This window comes from Cimex lectularius, unplaced genomic scaffold (genome assembly GCF_000648675.2).
Source record: "Cimex lectularius strain Harlan isolate CLEC.00 unplaced genomic scaffold, Clec_2.1 scaffold205, whole genome shotgun sequence".
NCBI lineage: Eukaryota > Metazoa > Arthropoda > Insecta > Hemiptera > Cimicidae > Cimex > Cimex lectularius.
The window spans coordinates 494,008-513,463 of record NW_019392773.1 but is presented as its reverse complement, the minus strand read 5'-3'; the positions used below and the strand labels follow the sequence as shown (position 1 = coordinate 513,463).

The 19,456-nt window shown below is 32.4% G+C and overlaps 2 protein-coding genes across 6 annotated transcripts in view; one reads left to right on the top strand and one right to left on the bottom strand.

Annotated features, from left to right (window-relative positions):
- Positions 1-1,652: 1,652 nt before the first annotated feature.
- Positions 1,653-19,063, top strand: LOC106673105 (X-linked retinitis pigmentosa GTPase regulator-like). 5 transcript variants are annotated; one of them, XM_014405076.2, is made up of 19 exons: positions 1,654-1,776; positions 1,861-2,132; positions 7,170-7,295; positions 10,445-10,537; positions 10,620-10,682; positions 10,760-10,909; positions 10,973-11,125; positions 11,184-11,333; positions 11,398-11,547; positions 12,984-13,114; positions 13,269-13,370; positions 13,435-13,755; positions 13,831-14,406; positions 14,609-14,699; positions 18,103-18,171; positions 18,245-18,313; positions 18,385-18,440; positions 18,500-18,557; positions 18,922-19,063. In XM_014405076.2, the coding sequence occupies exons 2-18, from the start codon at positions 2,105-2,107 to the stop codon at positions 18,521-18,523; spliced, it is 2,352 nt and encodes a 783-aa protein (XP_014260562.1). In that variant the 5' UTR covers positions 1,654-1,776; positions 1,861-2,104; the 3' UTR covers positions 18,524-18,557; positions 18,922-19,063. The 5 variants fall into 5 exon arrangements, with proteins under 5 accessions (XP_014260564.1, XP_014260562.1, XP_014260561.1 ...); XM_014405078.2 differs by lacking the exon at positions 13,831-14,406 and having other exon boundaries at positions 1,653-1,776; XM_014405075.2 differs by having other exon boundaries at positions 13,435-14,406.
- LOC106673104 (connector enhancer of kinase suppressor of ras 2) overlaps positions 19,037-19,456 on the bottom strand; it is a 28,996-nt gene continuing 28,576 nt past the window's right edge. Inside the window, exon 17 of the mRNA XM_014405073.2 lies at positions 19,037-19,451. Within this exon, the coding sequence (XP_014260559.1) occupies positions 19,326-19,451 (126 nt within the window). The 3' untranslated portion in view covers positions 19,037-19,325. The remainder of the gene's footprint in view (positions 19,452-19,456) is intronic.

Here is a 19,456-nt window from a genome sequence, read left to right as displayed (position 1 = left end):
GACACTACCTTTTTCATCACCAAGATCTTAAATAAAAAGAATAATTTTGTAGGAATATTGGCCAATTCCACATAATATACTGTTTAATGTTTGAATCATAAATGACATTGCCAGGTAATACAACTATCAGCATTAATCATGGTCTTAAGAATACGATTTTTAAGAATTTTGAACAAAGGAATGAAAATGGTGATCGTATTCATAAATGAAATTAGGGATGGATAAAGGTTAAGAAGATTTATCCGTGAAAATGACACCAAAGCACAAAGTTACAACTAATAAACAAAATATAAATGAATTTTTTGAAATCAAACAAAATATTAAAAAAAGATTTTTGGGCTCTGAATAACTGTGTGCAGAACAGACAAAGATGTTACGTCTTCCCGCATGAGAAAAATAAGAAATCCTGTTCAATGTATCAAAGGAAAAGAAAAAGTGCAGATAAGAGATAAAGTAATATATCTTTGTAAAATGCTCGGGTATTGTTATAATTCAGCTCATTGTGCAGAAATACGTAGAAAGTAGATGACCAGATAGCATCAGAAAAGAAAAATACATTGTGTTTTCCTGCAGGAAGAAAAGAAGAGATCCTGCTCAATAATATTGAAGGGAAATGCCAAAATAATTATAATAATTTGGAAAAGACAAAATATAATTCTTTGGAATATACTTGGGTTTAAAAAAAAAATTGAAAAAAAATGGCTTTTGAAGATGGAAAAATTCTTTTTGGGAAAAAGATTAGGGAAATTTTATAATTCAACCTGAATCGATTTTTCGTAATTCTGCAAGATCTGAAATAAAATTCTTACCCAATTAGTCAAAGGGGAATGCAAAAATGGCTTTTGAAAAGATGGAAAAATTCTTTTTGGGAAAAAGATTAGGGAAATTTTATAATTCAACCTGAGACGAATTTTCGTAATTCTGCACGACCTGAAATAAAATTCTTGCTCAATTAGTCAAAGGGGCAAAAAATGGCTTTTGAAAAGATTGAACAATTATTTTTAAGAATAAGATTAAGGAAATTTTATAATTCAACCTGAATCGATTTTTCGTAATTCTGCAAGATCTGAAATAAAATTCTCACTCCATTTGTCAAAGGGGAATGCAAAAAATGGCTTTTGAAAAGACTGAACAATTATTTTTAGGAAAAGGATTAGGAAAATTTTATAATTCAACCTGAGACGAATTTTCGTAATTTTGTAAGGTTTTAAATAAAATTCTTGCTCAATTAGGCAAAGGGAAATGCGAAAAATGGGTATTAATTTGAGGTGTCGAGGATCTTAATAAGTTACGATGTCCTACAGGAGGATGGAAGAAATCTTATTCAATTAGTCAAAGGGGGAAATACGAGTAATGTACATTTAAAGAAAAATTGATGAGAGTGACATTCAGACGTAAAAAGGGTTTTTTAAAAAGATAATCCTCTTTAGTAAAATACTAAAATTTAATAACTCGAACTAATTGGAAAACGTATAACGGATGGGACTCGAGGGTTTCAATAAGTTAATGTAACCTGCAGGACGAAAGGAAGAGGTCCTGCTCAATTAATGAAAGGGAAACGCGAAAAATGTACGTTAAAAAGACCAAATTAGTGCTCTAGGGCCGAGAGACAATACATGGCCATTATTTACACTTTGAAACATTTTTGAAAAATCAGATGTTTTCGTGTAGTCTTACTGTCAATAGAGAAACCCATTTTTATACACGACTTTTGTAGTTTGTAAACCGGAATTTTGTTAATTGTGGAAAATAAGAAGTGAAATTTTTTTTTCTGAGGTTCGTGTTATAAGTCGGCTGGGATTGTTTGTGTTATAGGCCACACACTTTTCAATAGTGAAATTGTGCTTGCGTATATTTCAGATTTTTTCCGTGTTCACTCAAACCCCGTGGACGGGTCTGGAACGCGGCCGCCGTTCTTCTTGTTGTTAAATGGTTGTTCGGCGAACCGTGTACGAACTCCAGGACTGTCATTGGCTCGTGAACGACTCCAGCCCAGGGCGCGCCTCCCCCTCGCTCCAGTCGAAACCAGTCCAGTTCCAGGTGTACTCGACTCCACGGCCTCCTCTCAGCCCTTGATCCGACCCTGGTACCGCGCCTTCCAGCGATGTCAGAAGACATTCTAGATATACCAGGTGAGAAGGAAATTTCACTTAGACTTAAACAAAAGGGATTCATATTCAAAACACATGTGCCATGATATTTTTATTAATTTCGACCTTGTACAAAAACACTATTGTAACTATTTGAAGCTCCTATTCAACCACTATTGAATTGGTTTTTGGTCATAATCAACCTTGAAATGGTCCAAGTACATCTTCATACTTATAATCAAAAGTCTGATCGCACCTTCAATCAGCAGTTTCGAACTATTTTATTGAACATCGTCGAAAATTAAAGATTAAAATGTTCTTTAACAATTGTAGAGAAATTGATTATTTTACGAAATAATTTTAAAATACAAAATAAAAGTAGATAGTTTTTGCCTGTATTTTCACCATTTAAGCACAGCCTTAAACTATGAAGTTTTTTTTAATCTGTCCACAACTTTAATTATTAATACTAGAATAAAGCTCGAAGTCTCAAAGCAAATCTTCATACTTATAGGCAAAAGTTTTGTCGAACATTCACATTCAATCAGCAGTTTCGAACTATTTTATTGAACATCGTCGAAAATTAAAGACTAAAATATCCTTTATGAATTATAGAGAAATTGATTATTTTACGAAATAATTTTAAAATACAAAATAAAAGTACATAGTTTTTGCATGTATTTTCACCATTTAAGCACAGCTTTAAACTATGAAGTTTTTTTTAATCTGTCCTCAACTTTAATTATTAATGCTAGAATAAAGCTCGAAGTGTCAAAGCAAATCTTCATATTTATAGGCAAAAGTTTTGTCACACCTTCGATAAGCATTTTTGCATGTATTTTCACTATTTAAGCACAGGTTTAAACTATGAGTTTCTTGTACATCCACGTCCACAATTTTCGTGATTAATGCCAGAATAAAGTTCGAAGTGTCAAAGCAAATCTTCATACTTATAGGCAAAAGTTTTGTCACACCTTCGATAAGCATTTTTGCATGTATTTTCACCATTTAAGCACAGGTTTAAACTATGAAGTTTCTTGTTCATCCACGTCCACAATTTTCGTGATTAATGCCAGAATAAAGTTCGAAGGTGTCAAAGCAAATCTTCATACTTATAGGCAAAAGTTTTGTCATACCTTCAATAAGCAGTTTCGAACTATTTTATTGAATATCGTCGAAACTAACGATCAAAATGTCCTTTATCAATTGTAGAGCAGTTGATTATTTTACATAATAACTAACTTCCCCTTAAAAAAAAAAAAATACAAATAAAACTATATAGTTTTTGAACATAACGACTCCATTTTTAGCCGAACGTATTACGTTTATGAGGATCTAATTAGCTCCTTTTATAATATTTTGGCATGGATTTATTCGCTATTTAAGCACAGCTTTAAACTATCAACTTTTTCCATGTACGTCCACAATTCCAATGAAAATCCCAGAATAAAACCTGGAGGGGCGTCGGGGGCCGCAACGGTTTAGGCGTTGACACGTCGCTCATCGCTGTAAGGTAAAGGTCCTGGGTTCGAATCCAGCGGCTCTCCATTCGGACCCGACATACTTACAAATGGCCTTTTTTTTTTCAAAAACACCTGAGGGTTTATATGATCTCTGCTGTTGCGAACCCTCGTAAAAAAATAAATAAAACCTGGAAGAGGTCAAAGCACATCTTCATACTTATAAACAAAAGTTTTGTCTCACACAATCACCTCACAATACAAATACAAGTACATAGTTTTTTAATATAACGATTCCATTTTTACCAGAACGTATTACGTTTATGAGGATCAAATTTGTTCCTTTTATAATATTCTTGATATGTATTTTCACTATTTAAGCACAGGTTTAAACTATGAAGTTTTTTTTTAATCCACGTCCACAATTTGAATAATTAATACACCTTCCACACCTTCCATAAGCAGTTTCGAACTATTTTATTGAATATCGCCGAAGACTAACGATCAAAATGTCCTTTATCAATTATAGAGCAATTGATTATTTTACATAATAACTAATTTACCATTTAAAAAAACAAAAAGTACAAATAAAAGTATATAGTTTTTTAATATACCGGCTCCATTTTCACCATAACATTTTACGTTTATTAGCATCAAATTACCTTCTTTTATAATATTCTTGGCATGGATTTATTCGCTAATTAAGAACAGCTTTAAATTGTGGGTTTTTTCATCTACGTCCAGAGTTTCAATGAATAATGCCAGAATAAAACATGGAAGTGGTCAAAGCACATCATCATACTTATAAGCAAAAGTTTTGTCGCACCTTTCTTTCAATCAGAAATTTCGAACTAATTTATTGCAAACCTTCGTTATTATAACAGGATGTGTTATAATAAGGAAAGGAACTATAATGTATTATTTTCTAGTGATGTAAAAGTGCTTGAATTTCTGCTAGATCGATAGCAGTTGGTGCAGATGCGACTGATAATATTATTGTCATAATGTAAATTGGATGCCTCAAAAGATAAAAACAATAGATCAATAGTTGAACATTATAATGTTAGTTTTGACGTAAATTTTGTGGTTTGGTCTGTAGAGAGAAGTATTAGGAATAGGATATACTGACCATTGATGATGGTGCCTTACAAACCGAACAGCGAGAATAGGCAGAGAAAAACGATCGTAATCGACCGAACTATGAGTTCATCACTCTACAGACATTCAGAAGAAATTACACATAATTTTGATTTGTCGGACACCCACCATTCACAGAAAATGATCGGAAAGATCTTACTAAGAGTTTCATCACTCTGCATTCCTTCAGAAGAAATCAATTCTGTCAGAATACAAAACTCACCGTTGAAGATGGCGAAAAACCAAAGCGGGTCTAATAAATCAAAGCAGCGTGGATAGGTAGACCAAAACTATCGAAAACGGCCGAATTAAAGTACATTACTTTTCAGATTGTATTGAACACCATGCAGACCTACAGAAGAAATCATTTTGGTTTGTCAGATGCGAACCACCCATTGAAGATGGTGAAACGCTGAAACGAGTCTGTCTGACAAAAGCAGCGAGGATAGGCGGACCAGAGCGATCGGAAACTACCTAGCTAGAGGTTCATCAACCCGCAAATCTCAAGAGGAAATTTCACAACCATATTTCTTATTTAAAAGCTTTTAAACACAGAAACACAGGCATTAAAAACAGACCTTGCTTTCAGTTTTATGAAATATCCAAGATGAACTTTCACGTTCTTACAAATTACAAAAATTTGTAGTCGTAGACAGATTTTGGTAAATGGGATTTTTGTTACAATAACACCCGACTCTAGGATTCCTGGCAAAAACATTCTCTAATTGGAGTGCAATTGAACGTCGCACCAACTCTTTGTTCAGACTTTGCCCTTCAGATTACAATCTCTTCTGAATAATGGCCAACTTAAGGGAAAAAACTTTCGTACGCAGTAAAAACATTTTCAATCATATCTTAGGAATAGGGTCTTGGAGATGAGCAGTTATCAAATGTCGAATAGCCAAGTATGTTATGTTAGGTACACTGAAGAATAAAACAGAAAACGACAGAACTATGAGTTCATCACCCTTCGAAACTTCAGAAGAAATCATACATCATTTTTGGCTGCCAGACCCAAACCAAACCATTGATGGCAAAAAGCCGAGCGCGTCTGACAGATAAGCAAGGACAGAAAGACCCAATGATCATAAAAGACCAAACCGCAGGTTAAAGACTTCACATATCCCATGAAGAAATCTCACCATTTTCACACGCTTTTCCAAATTCAAAATGATTTTAGCTTAAAGCATAAAAAGTATTGATTGATAATTGCATAAGCCTACAGTTTGACAATCAATTTCAACTATATCTTGAAGAAGACGAGCTTAGGACGAATGTGTAATGAGAACGGTATCCAATTATTTATTTGTTCCAGTTTGCCGAGGCAGTTTGAGATGGATATTTTGTCAATTTTTTTGGAAGATAAATTAAATCTGATTTTGTCCCTTTTTCATAGATATGACCAATATTTATTCCAGAATATGCTTATTCTTCAATAAATCACCTTCGTTGATTTGTGGCCAAAATGATCACCAGAGGCGTTTAGATGTTTACTGCAGCACGTTTATTTTTTCATTAACTATGCTTTTGAGACTGTTGGGGTCTGCGGGGTGAACTAGTAGTTTAATCGTTTCCAATCCTCCTGGCTTCTCGTCATATTCAGTATTTGATCTATGCATTACCTCTTTTATGCTCTTTTTGTCAGTTTTAATGCTTATCGGACCAAACCAGCGATAGGTTAACCTACATGATCGGAAACGACCAAGCTACTGCCATTTACTTATATTTCACTATTATCTGAAGAAAATGGCCGAATTTCTTGTTTGTCGTCCATCACCCCGGCTTGTTCACATATGAAAAAAATATCTAATTTGTATAAGAATTGTTCAATTTTGTCTGCCAGACTCCGGAGTGGAAGAACACTAACGACTTCGTGATCACGAGTCGTCACCCTTTACAATAAAACAATGATCTTTTCTTAAGTAACCGCGGTGTAACATGCGATAAAAGACGGACCCTCCTTTCAGAAAAAGTGAAAAGCTAAACAGAAAATGATCCATAATCGTTATCGATAATTTTACTGCAATCTTCAAAAAATGGGTTTTTATATATTAAAATTTTCTAAAACCTTTTGACTTGATTTATTTTGTAATTAAGCATTTCTTATTATGGATTTATGTTGCTAATTTCTACTTTTTGAACGGAATTTAATAACTCCGGTAGATCACAATAGAATTTTAATAATATACCATGAAGAGTTAGTTTAAAGCTTGGATCACAAATTACTTCGACCCGTAAACTTTTCGAATTATCGACTAGTTGTGACAACAGCATAAACAAAGGGGTGGCATCGCTCCGGTTGACTTACGCTTCGATTCAACGTACGGCACGCAACATTTTTGTTTATGCTGAAACATAAGGCGGCCTTGGATTGTTTTTTTTTTAAGATTCAAATTATTCGAATTTTTTTTTTTATCAATCAAATTTTTATCGAATCATAAATAGATTTAATTTAATTTATATTTATAATTTTTTTTTTTAGATACGGGTGCGATTTTCACTTTCGGAAGAAGCCGATTCGCCGACAACACCCCGAGCCATTTCTTCGTGAGGAAAGACCCAATAATTGACCTATCTTGTGGCGACGAGCATACAGTCGTCGTCTGCAGTAAGTATTTTCGATAGTACTTAGTTTAATAATTAATTATTTAAAAATTTCAAAAATAAAACCGTAACTGCAGCAAAGATATGGAATGTAGAATAATAAATAAAAAATAAAAAAATTAAAATATACTATTATCTACGTGTTTCCTAGTGACCTGTTGTTTCACACAACACTTTCACACAAACCGATATGACACGAGAAAAATAGCACTACACTTTATGCTCTGAAGATGACCCGAATAAAGGTCGAAACGCCGGCAAAAAATTAAATAGGTGTTTTTGTAAATTACCTCATTCTTGACCGATCCTCACGATTTAAACAAATTATCATATACTACGAATAATACTCGATTCGTTTTAACTGAAACAAAAATCAAATCTATTTGAAGAAAGTTCAACAGCAAAGACGATTTCAGTATTGAAACTACCAAATTCTACAGGAAAACTTTGAAATAGAAATTCAAAGACTAAATTTAAAAAGGATACAAATAATACAAAAATAAATTGAACAATTTAAGAGTGAATCAACGTTAAATGTCATAAGTCAGATATTAATAAGCACGAGTTTCTGTGCTTACATTTTCTGTGACAATTGAAAGATATTTTATGAGAAGTTCTGCACTTTGTATATACAGGGTGAATTGCTACTCGTGCTACAAACTTCTCCAGTAGATTCTTCACCCTAAAATGAACAAAAAAGTTCATATTGTCCATGNATAAATGATATGTTATTTTTGTACAAATACTAAAAATAAACCTTAATATATATATATATTTTTTTAAACGTTTATTTTCAGTATTTATATAAAATAAATCATTTATGACATAATAAATGCAACAACACGGACATAAGTCCATCTGCTTTGTTGATGATTTTACAATGATAAACAAGAAATAATTTAATCAACAACACTACAAATATATTTCTTATACTATACAAATTCATAAATAATCAATAATAAATTATAAATATATATCCCACGAACCTTTAAATTACAAAGGCCTCTTTAAAAAAGGATTATGTATAAATAAATCTAGCAAAATTCTAAGAGAATAATTTTAAAGAAAGAATAAAGTTTATAATTTAAAAAATAGGTTTTTTGCATACATTTGGCATTCCAAGTTAAGTATTTTAAAAGGATAAATTAAAGCTTTGGATGGCAATAGGATGGATTAGAGAATGCTTGGAGTCAGAGATTTATATAATAATAATAATTGCTTTATTAAAACAAATTTTTTTCCGTTAAATTAAAGAACAAAAGCATTATGAACACAGTTCTATCCGTCTGCCAGAGGTCATTGGTTTACAAATATTATATGCAGTTTGGAGAAGAGAGAGAGAAAAGAAAAGAAAAAAATATACAAAATAAAATACAAAAACAAAGTATATAATATATAAAAAATACAAAATACAAAAATACAGTAAAAATAAATGAGCGAATGAATATTAAAAATGAGGACTATACCCAAAATTTTGATAGATTAATAACAATGAATAGAATAAAACTTAAAAATGAAATTCTTGAATCTATTCGTTCAATGTATAACATACCGAATCGAGCACTGAGTATTTCAGCCATTCAAGAACTGCAATAAACCACTTTTTGGGAGAGTAAAACAACCAAGGTGTAAGTGCTGAATCTCACCCAAAATCATTGCCACAAAGTGAAACACAGTCTCAACAGAATGAGAATTTCATAGGGAGCATATACCAAAGTTACACTTATTCCATACAGCTGAATTTATATGTAAAATGTCACATCTCAGCTTGAAAGCCCATCTTTGTCCATGCAAGGAAAGACCGACAAAATTAGGCTTATGGAAATCAAGCATGGGTGAAGCTTCTAATTTCATGTAAAGGTGTGTAGATATTTGTACCTGTAATAAGCAATCTTTCTGATGCTGAGAGGCAATCTTGGAAAGGAGAGCCAAAAAATGAACATGCCAATTACAGATGCTTTTCCAAGGGTTGATGTGGAGACTAGATTGTATTTGTTAAATAAAAATTTCTAATGAGCAAACCAATTGGGAATTAGACTTAGTTATTATTTCCAGTGCTGTGATTCTTGAAAACCTTGTATCCAAAGAAAGCATCACACTTTTGTTATGAAAGAAAAATGAAGCTTAAGCATATAAGAAAAAAACAACAACACCAAACCAGTTGCTGTTTCCAAACTCAGAAAATAGTTTGGAGTACTAGAGGGCAACTAAATAATTTACTTATGAATATAATTTGGCAAATTCTTCACCATGGAAAAATTCTACTACATAATTTGGACTTTGCAAAATATCTCTCTTATTTCTTTTAATAGGGGCAATAAAGCGATATGAGTCTTTTTTTTATTCATATTATACAAGATTTTTGCCTATCATCTGATCTACCATTTTTTATATATATTATGTATTCCTGGATTCAATCCTTTCATTGTACTTTAACTTTTATTTTATACTTTGAATATATCCCTGAAAAGATACATTCTTGTAACGCCCATATTTGTAAGTTGAAAATGATCAATTAGCTGTTTCCTCAGGAACATTAATTATTCAAAGAAATTTGAATTTTCATATCCTTTTACAAGGTTTCTTCGTACTGTTGAAATAGCCCAATATTTTTTTAACTTGCCATGCAGCCCCCTTACATTAAGGGGTGAACTATGAATTATGTACTATATTGATTATATCAACAAACATCTTGCATGCACCACCCTGCATACACAGCGTACTAATTTCGAAAGATATAAAATTGAATATTCATCAAGGTTAGCATAATATTTGTACGTTTCTCTAAGCTTGTGTATGCATGCACATAATTGACGACAAAATGTGGGCGAGTTTTGTATTTTGACTCTTTTTTCAACAAATTGTTTTTGAATGTTTTATAATAAAACTAAATATAATATATTTATATAATGAATGTTTAGAAATTATTGTAATATGTTAATTAAATATATATAATCTGTTACTCAATGCTTTTATTATTTTTCTTGTGGTCTTATTTATTCATTTAGTTTTTTTAAAATATACTGTATCATATTCGATTAGGCTAGGTTTATGGACTTTATGTATACATAATACAATATTGTATAATATCAATGTACTCTATTTATATCAAATTTAGATGATTCTAGCTAGAATTTAATTTTTTTTTTTCAGAGAAAGGAAGAGTATTTTCTTTTGGAAGGAATGCATTTGGTGAATTGGGTTTAGGAAGTCGGACGGCAGTTGCACGGCCAAATTGCATCAAAAGTATTTTAAAATCCCATTACAGATAATTCATAAAAGCTTACGAAATGTAAATTAATAAGTGATTTTTAATTTTTACCTGCAGCATTAAAACCGTTGAAAATTGTCCACGTTGCCAGCGGAAGAGGACACACCCTTTTTCTAACAGGTATTTCCATTAAAACAAATGTAGTTTTTAGATATAGAAGAATGAATTTTCACACAGAAAGATTGAAATAAATTCAGATGGTGGCCAGGTATATTCTTGTGGGAACAACGATGAAGGACAGCTCGGCCATGGTGACAACATGGACCTCGACCTGCCCGAAAAGATCAAACTCGACCAAAATGTCAAACAACTGTCTGCCGGTTTTAAACATTCAGCAGCTCTTACAGGTGAATTACTGAGTAATTTTTATTCATATTGGAATATTTTTACACTAACTTTTTGGTCACAAGGTGAAGGAAAAGTTTACGTCTGGGGTGACAACAGAGAAGGCCAGCTAGGACTAGGAGAAGACATTCCCAATGTTAATATACCGACACTTCTCAATATAGATTTCACCGTTGTACAAATTTCTTGCGGATATTATCATACATTACTATTATCAGGTAATTGTTTGGAAAAAACCATCATGTATAATGATATTAAAACTAGATTTTTGGCTAGATGAAGGAAAAGTGTATGCATTTGGCGAAGGAGAGTACGGCAAACTTGGATTTGGTGATGACAACAATTGTCATTATCCGAAATGCATTGAGATTAATTCAGTGGCAAGCTTTATTTCGGCCGGTGGAAACCACTCGTCCCTTCTAACAAGTAACACATATTTTAAATTATAATTTGACGAACACACAATTTTGAATTATTTTTTAATTAAAAGGAGATGGTAAACTTTATTTATGGGGGAACAATGACCATGGACAACTTGGATTGAAGGAAGTCTCAAATAGTTCAGTTCCAACTGCGCTACAATTTGACCAGATCATTATTTTTGTCTCACTCGGGGAAAACCATTCAGCTATTATAACAGGTATGTTCAAATTATATTTATAAATTCCAGAATTATATAAGTTCAGTTCTACACAAGCATACACTACTAGCAATTCGTAGGCTATTTCAGTTTTTGCGTTATTTACAATAAATTAACAGCAAGCCTCAGAATCACCCACCCTGCGTATTGGCAGTCCGAATGATGCCTTGGTCTTATCCATCCAGCCACCAAGGTTGGGTTCCAGGATCTATCAACAGCTAGGCCATTCCAGTCCCTAACACCATCAGTTTCTAAATCAAACTCACTCTCTCATTCACTAAAAAAAACTAAATACATTCGTCTGACATTTACATGCCATTTACTCAGTTAGTATGGTGGAGTACTTGATGTTATACCATCATCCTCTACACAAATTATATAACTATGGGGTAGTTGATGTGGTACTCAATATTGCCATATAGCCTCACACTATTCATTCATGTTAATAAATACATTTATTCTCAATGCATACTAGGGACACAAAATTATCAACTATATATATTCAAGAATTGGAACGGTTACCCAGATACTGCTGTGCTCAAGCACAATTTTCCTACATGCTCTTTATATGGATCCAAGGAATTGCACACCTCAAGCAGGTGTGCAATTTTCAGCATGCCAGACACATATGCGGGCTTTGGCCCATTAGTAAGTTCTGTGTGTCAACCTTGCATGGTCTATCCTTAATCGGATTCTCTGCCAATCCAGCTCATTGCCAAATACATTTTTTGTGTCAGGTGGATGGATCATGATGGTCAGGTCCGAGGGTTGCGACGTCCTGATCTGAGCCACTTTGTCTGCCTTTTCGTTACCCTCCAGACCTATGTGTTCAGGTACGAGACACTCCAATTTATGATATTTCTCCAAGATTGGTTGACAGGAGAACTGTCATAACAGATATTTAAAAAATTACTGAGCTATTAAAGGCTAAACAAAGACTGTTGTTAAAACAAAATTAACTATACTTACAAATTTATTAATTAATGGTTATTTTTGTGTTTTATTGCTTTTTAATATTTTTATATATTTTAACTTTTTGCACACAAACGTTGAAATAAAAAGGTCAATGTGATGGAAGGGAATTTGACCCACAATCTTCAGAACGATTACTTAATTTCATATTTAAACTCATTTTTATGAATTCATATGCTTGAACTTTTTCAATACTTGGCCTTGATGACAACATCAAACAACGTCCGAGCGGATCGAACTAGACCAAAAAAAAAGTCTGCAGGTTTTTAAACAATTAATGCTTTAAAGGAAAATTACCTAACAATAATTTAATACAATTATTGTTCAAAAGCTTCATTTCATGAATATGATGCCATTGCAAAGCATTTTACACATAGTGAAATATTAATTACATTTGTCATTTATAATATATCATGTCATTTATTCGGTAATTAACTAAATGCTTATTATGTTTTTCATGACAGAAAATGGAGAACTGTATACTTTTGGTGACAACAGACATGGAAAGTTGGCTATCGAAAAATCAGACGACCCGATACAGATGACACACGAACCATTAAAAGTTCAAAAGTTTAAAACTTTTATTGTCACAAAGGTGGGTGATTTTATTCGTAATAAATTATAAAATTTGTTTGTACCCCATACATTAGCAGAAAATAATTAAACAAAAAATAAATTGAATTTTAACATTTTCAACAGATTCTTACTAAAATTATATTTTTGTGTGTGTGTGAATGTGTTGTTTTTAGGTTAGTTGTGGTGGATGCCATACCATGGTCTTGGCTTTACCAAAAATGTCCAATTTCAAGTCTGGATCAACAGAAAGGTGTAAAAATTGGGAGATATATGATGTAATTGAAATTAATGGATTGTTTAAATTATTTCCCTGTAATGAATCCTTTGTCCCTTTTTTAGGTGTCTTCTTCTACAACTTCTTCGAGTAAAACGACACTACCTCCACTACATAAGCTCAGCCGTACTGCATCGTCTTCATCGCCTGTCCTCACCCCTCCTTCACCTTCTTTGCACAACACCGTCATCCATAAAGACGGCAAAGAACAATCCACTCCGTCTACACTTTCATTAACCGACAATTTTCCCTGTGCCTATCAATACTCTGATGAAATCAGTGAAAAAGAGGCCAACAGGGAGCAGAATGGAAACTATTTTGAAACTGAGCCCGAAACACCCATCCGCATGAGGTCGGTCTCGTGTCAAAACATTCCAGTCAAAGATGTAAGTGTCCCAGTTCCACAAAGAAGCAAAAGTTCTGAATCTCTTAAGAAACATACTAATAAACCAGTTTTTCAGAAGAAAAGCCTCACTTTCAATGATATAACTTTGCAAAGAAGCTTAAAATGTAGCCCCCCTAAGTCTGACAATTTTAAATCCAAACATTTTTCCAACAGTGGAACTTGCGAATCATCAGATTCTTTTGAAATTTGGTTTAAAAAGCATAAAGAAGAAATGAATTTTTTAGCAGGGCAAATATGTAGTGCCAGTCATAACCTTAAACAAGTTATGAAAAAGTTCGAAGGGTACTTTAATCAACCGAATCATAGTGATAAAAAAATAACAAATTCAAAATGTAAATGCGTCCACTCAAAAGAGTTTTGTGCAAATTGCAATTGGGACGAACTAAGCACAGCGACGCTAAGCACTCCTGAAAGCGTAACACACCAAGCACCCGAAATTCAGGGATCATACAGTTCTTTTATCAAAGATAAAAGTGGCAATTATTTTTCACTCGAAGAAAGCAATAAATTATTCTGGCTAAGAAATTCAGAAATGATGGACCTCATGGCAAATAATGAACTACTAAATTACAAAGGTGGCGCAGGCGATGGCCCAGAAGTCAATTTAGTTTCAAACAATTTGCAACAAATGGCAAGTTTTAATACTATTTTAACACAAATTAACAGACGAAATAATTAATGTTTGGAAAAAATGTTGCATGATTTTATAGAAACAAATCAATCGGTCATTGATACTCTGCCAATCAAAATTGTCTAATTTGCCAAACTTTTTTATAATGTTGACATGTAGTTACAAAGCACATTTAATTTAATGTATATATTTTATTTTACAGAAGACAGTAGAAGCCTATGGGAGTGATCTTGGAGAAATTGTTGAAGAAGGGGCAGGAGAAGGTATTCACTGCGGCAATCACAGTCCTGAAGGTAGCTTTTTAAAATTTTTTGTTAGTAATTTACAACATTTTCTGTTTTTCAGTGGAGTTTATGATCACAATCTATTTTTTAAACAAAATTTAATGTTGGGTTTCCCTAGTTTACGTACATGCACTTAAATACTTATCCATAAAGAATACATATTACTGTTAATGTAATATGATTAATAGTGTAATAAAATAAAAGTAATAATAAATAGCACAACAATAATTGAATAATAACAGTTATTAAATGGAGACGTATTTAATTCATAAGAACATCTTATGGTAGCCATGGTTTTAAGAGAAGAGATGTTGGATGACCTCAGTCCAACGTTGAAGATGGTTGCTCTTTTGACAAATTTCAAATTGTTGTTGAACTTCTGGTATTTTTGCACCATGAACTCCTTTATGATTTTAATATTTAAATCTTTAGATCTGGTAAACCGGGAACAATGACTGCTTGTTTAATATGTGACTGCATAAGACATGTGCATTTTGTCAACTGTCCTTCTAGGTGCAATGGATGCACGGTCCTTTTTAATACTCCCACCAGTTCAACTGGTACGCCATATCATTCCAATTCCCTAAGGCCACTTCAGAAAGTATAAAAAATTTTCAACTTCAACTTTCATGAGATATTTTAAAAGTTATTCTAATAAAATGTATAATTTGCTGCAAACATTTTGCTTGCTCATTACTTTGTTTACTTAATGTTGTAGTGATGCTTGTGTCATATTTTTATCACTTCGGTAAATGTTAAAAAATCATTTACATCGTTTTTAAATAATTACAAGAGTACTAGTTTATACAATAAATTGAGTTCTGCCTTGGACATCCAAAAAAGGTCAAGCATAGGACACAATGAACATATTAAAAATTGTACTTTGTAAGGTTTATAGTTTTTCAAGTTAGCACAGATGGTCCACCCTTCTGAACCAAATGTTAATGGTCTTAATACTGCCCTGAAGTAACAATTCACTTTTATTATTATTTTTTTGTTAATGATGGGATGCTGTCAGTGTCTTGCATAGGCTTCACATATGCTATAAATTTATGTGCAGTCTCCATATGAGCCTTTTATCAAGGTTAATAGTCTTCAAATTGCTCTGATGGAACAGTTGGCTTTTAAGGGATTTTGTTTTGTTCATGATGGGCAAGGACTATTACACTTTCTAGTTCATCTAGTTACACTTTTTTTGCAATATCAACATGACAACTGGATTAAGAAAGCTGTTTGTATCCAGTAAATAAAGAATTTAGAGATTTTCCTAAGGGCAATGAAATTCTTCTAAATTGTCAATTCATTACTCCATCAAGTCCATCAAACTGACTGAAAATATAGTGAAAGAGCTGAAGGAGAAAAAGCATAGTTGCTGTATTCCTAGACTCCGGGGCCGCGGTAGCCGAGTGGTTAAGGCGTCAGACTCTCGGCTAGTAGATCCCGCGGTCGTGGGTTCGATCCCCACCATTGCCTCTGGACTTTTTCTGGCGCCTAAGGGGACCGTTGGCCGCAATTGAAAGAAATTGACACTCATCAATGGAAGGGGTGGGATTGGATCTCAGCGACCCTAAATTTGGTCCCAACCCCCTTCAAAAATGAGTTTCTTTGATGGAAGAGCACCGGTACAACGGGGGCTCAAGTTCACATTTGTGTTGCGAGCCCTCCCCCAAAATATGGAGCCAGGGATAAAGTACAATAAGCTGTACAGCTCAGCTGCAGTGCTCAGGAGGGAACTCCTCCAGTCCCTGGTATACAAAAAAATTAATTAATTTAAAAAAATAAAAAAATTCCTAGACTTTGAGTAGAAATTTGATTTTATAAACTTCAGGGAAGCCTAAAATATCTCTACAATATTTTAGTTTGTTTCTAACCAATAGGACTTTCTATATTCGAATAAAGTAGTAATTTAAAATAAAATCTTTGAAACTTTTCTTTTTAATTGGATCTTACCTTCTGTCCAAAAATAAATATTTATAAAGGGGGATTTATCTTGCTGGAGTTATTTATTTTAATTAAAAAAAAATATTTCCTTGTACTTGAGAAGTGATATAATGTATTCATTCTATAATAATGACAAGATTCTTAAATTATTATTTTTTTTAACAAAACAAACAAACAAAAAACCTAACATAAAAAGGTACATGTGCAATGAGCAAATTTCAGAAAACTATGTACATACATGCTTGCTGTACTATAAATAGTATCCTTGTGAATTTCTTATATTAATTTTAATAGATTACAAATTAAAGTCGATGGTTGATAATTGTATGTAAGTTGATAATGATTGCCTCGCTATGCTGATCCTGTAGAGAGAAGAAAATTTGTTTCGACCTCGAGGAAATGCTATTCTTGAATATTGGTCTCCGATGTTGAAAAAAAGTCCTCTTGTATGATCCTAGGCCAAGGATGTCTGATTTAGTGCAGATAATCAGCTCCCAAGAAAAAAGAAGTCCTGTCTTCACCCAGTACCGTTCATAACTCCCCCGTAGTCCTTCCCCTCTCTCTTCGGGCCAGCGCCACACTGTATTTGTTATATAGCATAAAACTATAAACGGAGGTACACTACAAGGATTGATCCTCTCTCTCTTCTTCTCTTCAACTTGTACATCAATGACCAGTCTCCATCACTATTGTTAGTAGTTGACACTGTTGTTCTGTCAAAAAAGATGTGGTCGTTGGATCAATAGATATTTTTGTATTTAAGTCTAATACACACTAGTAGACAATATCCCGAGTCATGGCTATAGACAAATCTATAGAAATTCTGCGATTTTATAAATAGACAAATATATTCTGTGACTCCCCGAAGATAAAAATTGTAGGTATATGGTATCACATCTTGCCTGAAAAATGAGACAAATTGCACATTTATCAATGTGGATGTTTTAATAAAGAGAAAATACATGATGGTCGCTTTCATGTTGCTTATGGGATGTTGAATCGAATGATCATAAAAATGCAATAAGAGAATTTTGAAGATATGATATGGGTACAAAATATTAACCCTCAGCAGTTTGATAACAAAAATTATGATTCCACAAGCAGCAATGTCACTTTAATGTTGTGTGTAGATACCATTTTCTCAATATCTCGAAAATTATTTGAGCTGAGGTATACATGTCTGGAAATGTGACATAGTCTCTAGATTAACTTGGAATTGTGTATAGCAAAATGCCTTCGAGCATATACTAGCCTTTACATCTTGTTACTGACACATTCGAAAATAAAATAATAAAATAGTGCTACAGTTTTAGCTTAAAATTTATTATTTAATTACAATAAAAAGGGGAAAAAAAAGGTTTCATTTGAGTCTGACATTGCTAAATGCCCGAAGCCTTTTTTTTTTTTTTTAACTATTTAACTTTTAGATAATTACTAAAATCATAAAATATTACTACTGAACATTTTTTAGGTATTGTTCAAGGAAAGAAGGATGAATCAAATATGAAACTGAAGAAAAAAGAATCATCAACCTATTCAAGTTATTATTCTTTAATTTTTTTTATTTGTACTCATTTCAAATAAATTTTCATGAAAAACTTTCACTTTTAAAGTTTCAGAACGAAAAACTTCTAAGCTTTTTGCAAAGTTGAAAAAAAGCCAGTCGCAACAAATGTCTTCGTGTAAGTCTCTATGTTTCCATTTTTATTCTTGTATAAATTGCATTGATGACAAGAATTTTTTTTGTTTTTAGTTCTCGCTAATAATTTTAGCCACCAGGTTCATGTAAATGGCCAGCATAACAAGAAAGTAATCATTTTTGATGTAAATTTATAATAACTTTTGCTTTAATAACTTTTTTTTTCTAGTCAAAAATGTGTGTAATACTTTAACAAGAAAAGGGAAACATGAAAATATGGAAACAAGGTGAAGCAAATATATGATAATATATGTGTAATGCTTATCTTTTAATTACAAAAATATAATTTAAACATTTTAAATAAATATAATAAAAACGTCTGTATAGAAACATCACAATATTATTTCATCTAAATAAATAATCGACTCTTACATTTTAAATCTATGTACAATATTAAAAGTACATTTGATATAAAGGATTTGTTACAAATACAGCAAAAAAGGCGAGTGAGACAAATATGTCAATACAATTGAACATCTGTAAAAAAATATCACCCTTAATTAGAATATTAAAAGCTAGTAACATACTAAATAACATTTTAATATAAATTAACGCTTATTTTTAATATAATAAATATTCTCTTATTTGCAGATAATGGAAAACATTAGTGTACAAAAAATTAGTTAAGGAACTAAAATAATATCACTGTCCCTATATGAAAGTGGAGAAAGGCACTTAGAAGACTGTATATTTGTAAATAAATATAAAAATATACTACATATTGTGTAAAATATTTCACTGGTAAATTTTGATTTAATTACATTATTAATTTTAATATATTCAATCGCTTAAAATAAATTAAGGCACTTGATTAAAAAAAAGCTATGCGTGTAATTAACTTTTTGTCAAATAATACGCTTTTTAAAGGCATAAATCTTTATAAAGTCATTTAAATATAATGTAACTAACCACAAGTTTTGTATGTATATCACGTTTTAAATTGCACTTGTATTTTTCTAAAGGCACATTGTCAATTGTTAACAATAAATCGTTCGTCATTGATCCTGGTTCTTTGTATTCCTCGGATAGTACGACAGAGCATCCAGAGTGTAAGTTCCAGGTTCAAATACCGGAGGATATTCGAGACCCGGATAATCCGGAGGTGGAACTTGATCCAAATCCTAGA